General features: G+C 51.1%; 1 protein-coding gene across 1 annotated transcript; it reads right to left on the minus strand.

Annotated features, from left to right (window-relative positions):
- Window positions 1–1,224: 1,224 nt before the first annotated feature.
- PPP1R15B (protein phosphatase 1 regulatory subunit 15B) lies at window positions 1,225–8,743 on the minus strand. The gene is made up of 2 exons (XM_075529255.1): window positions 6,402–8,743; window positions 1,225–3,701 (listed from the first exon to the last, which is right to left on the minus strand). Exons 1-2 carry the CDS (start codon window positions 8,292–8,294, stop codon window positions 3,480–3,482), a joined length of 2,115 nt encoding a protein of 704 aa, XP_075385370.1. The 5' UTR covers window positions 8,295–8,743; the 3' UTR covers window positions 1,225–3,479.
- Between the last annotated feature and the right edge of the window lie 1,059 nt (window positions 8,744–9,802).

The raw sequence follows: 9,802 nt of genomic DNA on the forward strand, positions 1-9,802 counted from the left end.
TATTACCCCGGCTCATGGAGGTCACGCCTGCTCACTATTACCCCGGCTCATGGAGGTCATGCCTGCTCACTATTACCCAGGCTCATGGAGGTCATGCCTGCTCACTATTACCCAGGCTCATGGAGGTCACACCTGCTCACTATTACCCCGGCTCATGGAGGTCACGCCTGCTCACTATTACCCCGGCTCATGGAGGTCACGCCTGCTCACTATTACCCCGGCTCATGGAGGTCACGCCTGCTCACTATTACCCAGGCTCATGGAGGTCACACCTGCTCACTATTACCCCGGCTCATGGAGGTCACGCCTGCTCACTATTACCCCGGCTCATGGAGGTCACGCCTGCTCACTATTACCCCGGCTCATGGAGGTCATGCCTGCTCACTATTACCCCGGCTCATGGAGGTCATGCCTGCTCACTATTACCCAGGCTCATGGAGGTCACACCTGCTCACTATTACCCCGGCTCATGGAGGTCATGCCTGCTCACTATTACCCCGGCTCATGGAGGTCACACCTGCTCACTATTACCCCGGCTCATGGAGGTCATGCCTGCTCACTATTACCCCGGCTCATGGAGGTCACGCCTGCTCACTATTACCCAGGCTCATGGAGGTCATGCCTGCTCACTATTACCCCGGCTCATGGAGGTCACACCTGCTCACTATTACCCAGGCTCATGGAGGTCATGCCTGCTCACTATTACCCCGGCTCATGGAGGTCACACCTGCTCACTATTACCCAGGCTCATGGAGGTCATGCCTGCTCACTATTACCCCGGCTCATGGAGGTCAGACCTGCTCACTATTACCCCGGCTCATGGAGGTCAGACCTGCTCACTATTACCCAGGCTCATGGAGGTCATGCCTGCTCACTATTACCCCGGCTCATGGAGGTCACACCTGCTATTACCCCTGGCTCAGGGGTGTGGTCAGGATTCTTTCCTGGGAACCAGACTTGCCAGGTCACCCTGGACCTGAAGCCCACCAGATCTTTCAGATTCTGAGAATCAAATTGTTACAAAACTGTGGTCACCATGACATTGTTATTCCCCCACTTCATGCAATAAGGTTTAATTTACATGTCATAAAACCATAGAAATTCAGCCAGCACCTCAAGTTTGCAGTGCCTCGACATAAACACTGAATCCTAAAACCCAGCTCAGTGATGTCAAAGCCAACGTGAAATCCTGTGCAACTGACAATACAATGTATCATTTCATTGTAAATATATTTATTACCATTTACAGATTAGTTAATAATTTTATACACAAATATAATTTTAGCTATAAAACCCCAACAAACTGGTTACATTTGAATGATTAGACTTATAGAAGCTAATTTAGAAATATTCTCATCCCCTAACTTCACTGTCCTTAAATTATAAAAAAATAAAATCTGACAAGTTTTGATTTCAAGTTAAAAGATAAAAGCGGTGCTGTTATCACATTTCAACACTCAGAAATTGCACCTGTCTGTACAGTTTCTCACATGCTACATTGACACTTGAAGCACCATTACACAACTTTAAACGTGTACAATATCTCAATAAAACCTCCAGGGATCTGACATCTACGATCACGGGGCTGGGGTGGGGGGATGATTAACTGTTCTAACTAGGATCAGGACGCAACAAGTCTTACTCTTTTCGTCTAACTGTCCTCGTCACTGTCTGTCCAAGTTCAGAGGAGGGGAGTGTATGGGAGAACGTGCAGCCAATGTTTGACTCATTTGGTAGTGAGCTTGGAATGCAAAGGGAACAATTTTTCAAGACCCAGGGAATGGAAAGATGCCTTGCTCTTTTCCAAGAGGTGCGTCAGAAACACAAAAACAAAACCCAAGTCTTAGAAATTAATGGTACACTTTAGTCAAAAAAACAAAAACCGCCCTTAATGTTTACGAAAAAAAATTCTCCCTGCGCCCGCATCCCCCAACCCCCACCCAGGAAAAATGATGTCTGCTTCCCAATGGGCACAGCTGGTACTTGAAACTAGCCTGTCTTCATGGCATCAGCCCAGACTCTGGCTGCAGGCCTGTCATTACCTGGAGGGGAGGCGCACCGAAGGGCTCTGGCGAAACGTGGCCCACTGTCACTTGTAGTGTTGCCCTCTCAAGTGTGTGTCTGTGTGGACACGTGTTAACACTAGAGGCAGGTTAGAGCAACCCAGACAGACGGAAAGTAACGGCCAGGTAGATTATGCACTGAGGTAGTGACCCTGTAAGCGCTTCTGATGAAAAACGCACTCCCAGATAAGTCCAAAGTTCAGAGGGCATCCATTCGACTCACAAGAACAAGTTGGTTAGTAGTCCCGCCCCTGACAGATGCCCGCCACGTGGAGCTAATAAACCAAGCACAACCAGTCACTGCAGATGTTGATGTAAAAGGAAACTGTGGGCTAAGACGGTTACTTCCTAGGCGTTTCGTCTATCTTCTACCTTTTGCTGAGAGGAACCAGGCCTTGCTGTTACTTCTCCCATGAATATAGTGGATAACAATAATAAACTCGGGGCAGTGACCAGGTCTGTATTTTGACACGTTAAACTGGAAAACTCAGAACTGCCCATTCCCAAGTTTACAGTGTCTCCCTGGCCGGTTTTCAAAGTGACAGTGCTGAGGCATGCAATTAATAACACTGTTTAGTTTTCCTTCCTTTTTTTTGTTGAGGACATACAACAAAACCAAGTTGCTCTGACGTGTCTCCTGTTTTCTTCCTACGCAGACTCTAGGCTCTTGTGTTTAAAAACACAGCAATGTCCGCGATGCAGTGATTACTTCCTGGAGTCTTTTTACACAAGTTCTCCCTGTTGAAAGATTCAAAAAACCACTTTCAACCGGGAACCAGACTAACATGCGCAGAACCCCCTTACCAGGCAGTCGTACGTTAGAGACCGCAATGTGGCAGAGAAGTGACGCCTCCCTACAGAAACAGTGACACGAGATTATATACTTTCAGTCGGTAGCACAGACAAGATTCTTTTTTTAGCCTTCAGGGAGAAGGACCACATCCCAGAAATAAAAAAATACAGAGGAAACACAGTCTTACTACTTTCAGAATGCCGGGAAGAAAAAGAACCCAAAGTTTGTAGACAGGTGAACATACTTTAAATTAGAACTGCAAATGGGCTTTGAGCCCTATAAATATTGTTTCCCAAGAAAGTAAGTTTTGAAAGTGCAAAAATCATAATGTACAAGGTCCCCTTCACAGCTCAACAAGCAAACTGCACTTAAAGCCACAGCCTACGAACTCATGAAAGAAACACCTGCAGAAAGGGAAGATTAGAAATAATCACACAAACGCGTCTTTCAATCCTGGATATTTCTGAGCGGGATGTGTTGAAAAGGATATTAATCTAGGTTACTGGATCCAAGTTGCATTCCCTTTTAAAAGAATGTCAAAGGACAGCTGCCAATTTTTGTCTGTCAAAGACACCTCTCAAGGAAGAGGTAGTGTCTGCCAGGGCTGGAGGTGATCAAATCACCTAACACAGCTTGAGTCCAGTAAGGCCTCTGAAGCACGTTTCCTGAAATCTACTAAGCATTCTCTCTCTGTGCTCAAATGTCAAGCAATAGCCAATAGCAGCTTCAGTTTCTTGTATTCGCTTCTGGAATCTGCATGCATCCCGTGCAAATTCTTCCCAGGGTCCTTTGCGATCTTCATCACCACTTACATAATACTCGGTAACTTCTTCGAGAAAGGTAACCTATAAAGACAAAGATGCACTTAATAACTCTTGTAAATCAGCACTAGGTCAATAACCCCTTATACCACTAACAATTTCAGGATATCACATAATTTTCAGAAATCTTGGTCCCAATAATAAAAGCATCAGAAAGAGTTCTGACTGAACTTTTGGGCAAATGGCATTTGAATGTCTTTCATTTGGACAGACAGGTGGATTTGCATATACACTTGTGTTGTATACACATAAACATCTACCTCCCCTGGACTTTGGGTGCTAATAAAATTGAATCCAGATGGAGAACTGAAATTTTCGTTATGAATCCTTGCTTCTTAAATCCTTCAGGAAATAGTTATAATACACTTCCCTCAAAAACTACCAGTTTCCAAGAAAAATATTTTCATAAATTGCCACTACATGCTGAGCATTAACGCTTTTAATTACAGCACAAAAGCTTAAAGTTTAACATTTTCACTAAGTTCTTGTCCTCCCTTCTTTTAAAACAAAATAGGCATGACCCCCTGCACTGTGTAACTGGACCTAGCTTTGTCTGTAACCAACCCCCTCCCCCAATCTTCCAGAAGGCCTTTTAAAAACCTCATCCTTGAATGCATAATGTTGGGATCATATACAAGTATTTCTATTTGTGTATTTAATTTATAATTAGAAAATGAAGTTATTTGCTACACAAAGTGCAGTCAAATTCATTTAATAGCTTAAAGGCTGCATTGCTGAGAATTTATCGGTAATAGTCAAACTCTGTATATCTACTTAATATGCTATCGTCTCCTGAAAATTATGAATACTCTAATACACAAGGTATGTAACGAGTTGCTGTACCTTCCAATGCCAACGCAATGTCTAAGACAGAAGTTTCTAAGATCTCAAACTACAGAAGTGACTACTTGCTTTAAAGTATGTTCATAGTTACATCAGCTAATCCCACTGTGGCCTCCTGCTTTCTTCCCTTTACATCAGGCTGAGGAATGCCCCTGAGGACAATTAGTAGGTATGTAACACCTTACTAAATATTGCATTCTGGTCATTACTCACTGTGCCACTAAGATCAATAATCATAACAACATTGACAGTGTCTAATATATGCCAAAGTGCTTCATACTTTCTCTCTCCGTCAGTACTGACTACATGACAGTGAATGGTTTTTGTTTGTTGGGGCTTTAGGGGCCTATCAACCACATGTTGATTACCATCAACATGATCATGACCATTATCACCCTCAGAGAAGAGATACAGCATAGAGGGACACAGAGGCTAGCTGACTTGTCTTAGGTCAGGGGGCTTCTCTGTGGTGTCATCAGGACCCTAACCGAGTTTGGCTCCACAGTTTAGACAAGATCTGAAAGCTGCCTTCCAAGAAACCGGCCCTGCCCAGTTTTCTCGTCCACCTAAAGGATGACAAAGTGGCCAGAGGCGGTCCCAAAAGGTCAACATTTTTCAGACACAAGTTTCGGGTTTGACTCACGGCTTTGGCTTACTCATCTCATTGTCCTGAGTTCATGAGCAGGCACAAAGGAGCCACAAGAGACTCTCCTGCGGGCCCTAAGTAAAAGCGTGACCACAGAAAAGTGAGGTCACGAATTTGGAGTCTGAGTCCCTCCTCTCTTTCCAATCTGGCACTAACTCCTCCACCCGATCCCAGGGCTAGCGCCGTCAGGTCAATGGGTGCATTCAAGCCAGGTGAGGTCCCGTAATTCCCATCTTGTGGCCTACCCACTCAGGTGTCGAGGACACGTGGGGCTCCAGATGCCAAGGGCTGCAGCCATTGCCTGACTTGGGTTCTTAGCATCTGCACGTTTCCTCAGGGGCCCGGGGAAGGGTGGACCAAAGCTCTTTCACCACAGCCATTTACTTCACTGTGACCTAATATCCCAGTTTTCATCTGGCTTCTGGCTCCAATACAGGGCTGCCCCACTTAGAAACAGCCTCTACTCCAGAGTGGCACCTCAACTTCGAACCAGGGAGAGGCTAAGGGCAGTGCACTGTGCTTGAGGGCAGAGCAGCTCACCCACTCCCTTCTCCTGGCACAGAGAGCTTTAAGAAACTTTCCCCTCCAGTCAGACAAACAGTAACCCTAGTCTCGTGTCTACTTACTCATCTCATTGCTATGGGGATCCCCACTTCCCACCCCAACAGCTGCAGTGGAACTAACAGCACATAGCAAGAGAGAACAAAGCCCATTTAAAACATTCCCAAATAAGGTTAATCCAGTAAAATGCTCCGAGAGGAAAATACTCTTGGAAGTTTTAAGACCAGTGTGGGAACAGCAAGCAACTACCCAAGATAAACCCGAGACATGACCAGTGGGCTCACACGATTTCCACTGTGCTATTGAGTGGCCTGATAAGTGTCACATCCATAAGGGACTGTCCTCCCCGTGTTGTTTTTGACTGTCGGTCAAAACCAGGTCTAATAAAAATGGGGTGAGGGTGGGGGGTGTCCTATTTCTGTTGGGAGAGGTTTTCTACCCCTTTCAAGAACTCCAGTCTCAGAAACACAGCGACAGTTCTGCCCTGTCCTATAGTCGCTATGGGTTAGGACAGACTGGATCTAGTACTTCTATTCCTCCGGGGGCCCATAAAAGTCTGTAAGGGAAACTCATGACCCCAAAGAAGCTGTCCTCCCCAGTCATGCTGCCACACTGAAGCCCACAGAGGTCAGAACAGCAGGCATGCATGTCAGAGAGACAGACACGAAACAAACCTTTTTCCTTTTGCTACGCCTGTGGATCTCCCCACACAGAAGCTGGCAGTGCACCAAGTCTGGGCCGCCGCTTTCTTGCACCTTATAAGAAAGTGAGGTGTGATGCTCAGAAATGGCCACGAGGGGTTCGGGGGGGCTTTCCGAGTCATGGTGGCCTTGCCAATTTTTCCCTGTGGTTTGAAATGGAGCTTTGAAATTCAAAAGGTTGTAGGGGTCCTGGGAGTTACAGAAAGAATTCCACAGCCTTAGACTCTCGGCCTCATCTGCACTTGAAGCCCAGTCCTCGTCCTCGCTGGAGCTCTGGTAGGGGGGCTCAGGAAGGCTGCTTCCAGCCTGGGGGAAAGAGTCCGGGTCAGCCTTGTCAGGCACCTCCTTCTCTGACCCCGAAGGCTCTCCAGGGCCTGCTCTGGTGGCAGTCTGAATAAAGGCTGTGAAGTTCTGAGGGTTGTAGGGGTCCCCGCTGTAGAAGGAGTCCCACAGGTGAAGGCCCTGGGTGGCATCGTGCTCCGGGTCTGACTCGGACAGGGAGCTGTCACTGTCAAAGCCGTCATCCTCTGTGTCCCCATCCCAATCCTCGTCTTCACAATCAGAGCTGGACTCCAGGTCACTGGCCATCCCTCCTAAAATGTAGTCGATCAACCTGTTACTGCAGGCTGGCCTGGCCGCCGCGGGAGGCTCATCTTCGAGGTCCGAGTGGTCATCCTCACCGACAAAGTCCGGGGCAGGTTCTTTCTCCTCCCCCACAGCCAAAGCAACCTGCTTCTCCTGAGTAAGTGGGCCCTCTGGAGTCAATTCTCGGTTTCTCTCTGTCACTTCCCGGAACGGTCCCGGAATGGCTTCTGCAGAGGAACTGGCCTGGGCTGGGGGCTCTGGGCCTTGGGTCAGATCCAACCGAAGAAGGCTCTGCTCCTCCTCCAGGCTGTGGTAGCCGTGATCTTGGTCCGGGGTGGGTAGCCCCTGCCCTTTGCTAGCCTGCTGCAGGAATTCTAGCCGTTTCATGCGAAGGTGGTGGATTTCAGGCAGGCCTTCTCTAGAAAGGGGGGGGCACTCCTGCCACGAAGCTCGAGTGACCTCCGCCTTCAGGGGCTGGGGGTGACAGTGGTCATCCGCCTGGCAGCTGCTGGCTGGAGTCAGCGCCTGGCCCTCACCAAGCTCGCCGCTGCTTATGCCGTTCTGATAACTGAGCTCTAGCCGGGGGAGGCAGTCAAGATAAGAGGGGTTCAGCCAACAGGAGACGGTGTCCAAGTGGCTCAGGCGCTGAATGTGGACGGCCCCCGTGGGAGCAGGGCCAAGTTCCCGGTCAGAGAAGAGCTGGGCTTGCAAGCGACTCGGCACCAGCTCCACTCGCCACCACTGCTGGTGCAGGAGGAGCGCGGGGTCCTGGGGGTCCCAGGCACTTCCTTTGGCCTTAAGGGCCAACTCGAGATCGGGAGAGGTGCGCTGCCAGTGGAACCCCTCCTCTAGCCAGTCCAGGGGGCCGGCGGCTGACTCCTCGGAGGGGTCGAGCCGCAGCGAACTCACAGACTTCGGGGCGGTGGCAGCTCCCCAACGTCCCCGCAGGGCTCTCAGGGCGCTGTAGCCTCCCACCAACTCCAGCCATCTGGTGGGTATCAGCCCGCCGAAAAGCTGGCCCCAAAGCAACAGCTTCTGCAGCAAGCTGGGGAGCGGCGCGAGGAGCTGCAAGAGCAGCTTCGCCCAGGAGCTCGTCCGATCCTCGGTCTGGGGAGACGAAGCCAGCTTGGGCTCCGCGGGGTTCCCCGGGGCGACAGGTGTGGGGAGCTCGTTAAGAGAGCCAGGCTGTGAGCGCCAGGAGAAGAAGGGTAGCCGGAACCGGGAGCCCACCCGGGGGGCGGCCCGTTTCCGCGATCCGTCTGCGCCCGACTCCATCTCCATTACTTCTTGGCAATCGCTCAGGACCCCGGCGCTCGGCAGCTGACGGGCGGGCGGGCGGGCAGGACGATCCAGCGGCGGCCTAAATAGCCCGGGCCTTACCTAGGGGCGCAACGCGTGCACCGGGCCGATTCCAGCAGGGGCGCCACAGGGGGAAGGGGCTACGGCAGCGGGCGGCGGTCCAGAGCGCGGAGCGGCAGGCGCGGGACGCGGCAGCGGAGGCCGAACTCATCGTGGCGCCGAAGGAGGTGTCCTAGTCCGCTCGAGGGCTCACCACCATCGGTAGGAGTGTCCCACGGTGGCGACTTTCAGAGGACAAAGCCTGCTCGTGAGCCCTTGGGCAGCGCGGCACCGGACGGGCTGGAGAGACAAGTAGGCGCGGGTGGAACCAAAGTCCAAAATGGCTGCAGAGCCAGCGCTGGGGCCGGATGAACGAGGGGTGGATGGGGCGTTGACCCGGCCCGCCCGCGCCGCCGAGTGTCACTCGCGAGACGCCAGGGGGCGGGCCTCTCGGCGCACTTCCGGGTGGCCGCTGATTGGTCCTGCGCGTTCCCCTGTCGGCTCCCTTACTCTCGGTAGGCTGCGTGCGCACGCACGCGGGAGGTTGCATCAGCCGGGCCCCGTCCTGCGCGTGCGCGCCCGTTTCCTCAGAGCCCGGCCGCCCGCCCGCCGTGTGCGTGAGAGGGGAGGGCTGGGGAGGCGGGGCGGGTCGAGATGACGGGAGCATTCCCCGAGGTGTCTGGATCGGTGTGCTCGCCTGAGGGCGTCCGGAAGTTGGGAGAAACCTTGGGTTGAAGATAGTGGGTTTTCACCCTCATAGACACTTGGGCATTGGGGTCCCAGTATTTTTTGGAGAAGAGCTCCGACTCGGCTGTGTGAGGACACGGAAGTGGGAAATCAGCCTCTTCACTTCCCCCGAGGTTGTAGGCTTTCTGTGTAAACCAGCATTCCCGAGACCCAGCGATGAGACCTGAGACGACTCCCGTTCGTTGCGGGGGGGGGGGGGGGGGGGCGAACGACGCGGTCCCCAGAACTCTGAACTCAAGGTGGCTTCCCAGAAGGCGACACTCTGAGCTCCCCAAACCGCAATGGGCGCCACCCAAAGAAGAAAGTCCAATTACCTTTTTGGGGTGGGGGTGGTAATACAATCTTTAATTGCTACATTTGATTCTCTCTTGTGAATTTGGTCTTCGTTCATTTACTTTCTATTCCAACTAAAACTTTTAAATCCATGGCCCTGAGTTAGGTATCTATTACATAGGAGACAACAAGACATCTTTGGGGAGCCGGGAAGGAAGAGACCAGCTACTGCCATTCCGGCTTTCTTAAGGCCCTCTTCAAGGAAACTTCTTTTTGGAAGAACACGCGCCAGATCCGCTTCTGTGGAGGCTGATGGCGACTCCATGTGCTCTACTAGGTTTTCTTGGCCGTGATTGTTAAGTCTCTCAGTTCTTGGCTTCGCATGAGAAAGGATTCACACCCAAGCCTGGTTTGTGACCCAAGTGGGTTTT

The sequence above is a fragment of the Tenrec ecaudatus genome, chromosome 1 (assembly GCF_050624435.1).
Source record: "Tenrec ecaudatus isolate mTenEca1 chromosome 1, mTenEca1.hap1, whole genome shotgun sequence".
Classification (NCBI taxonomy): Eukaryota; Metazoa; Chordata; class Mammalia; order Afrosoricida; family Tenrecidae; genus Tenrec; species Tenrec ecaudatus.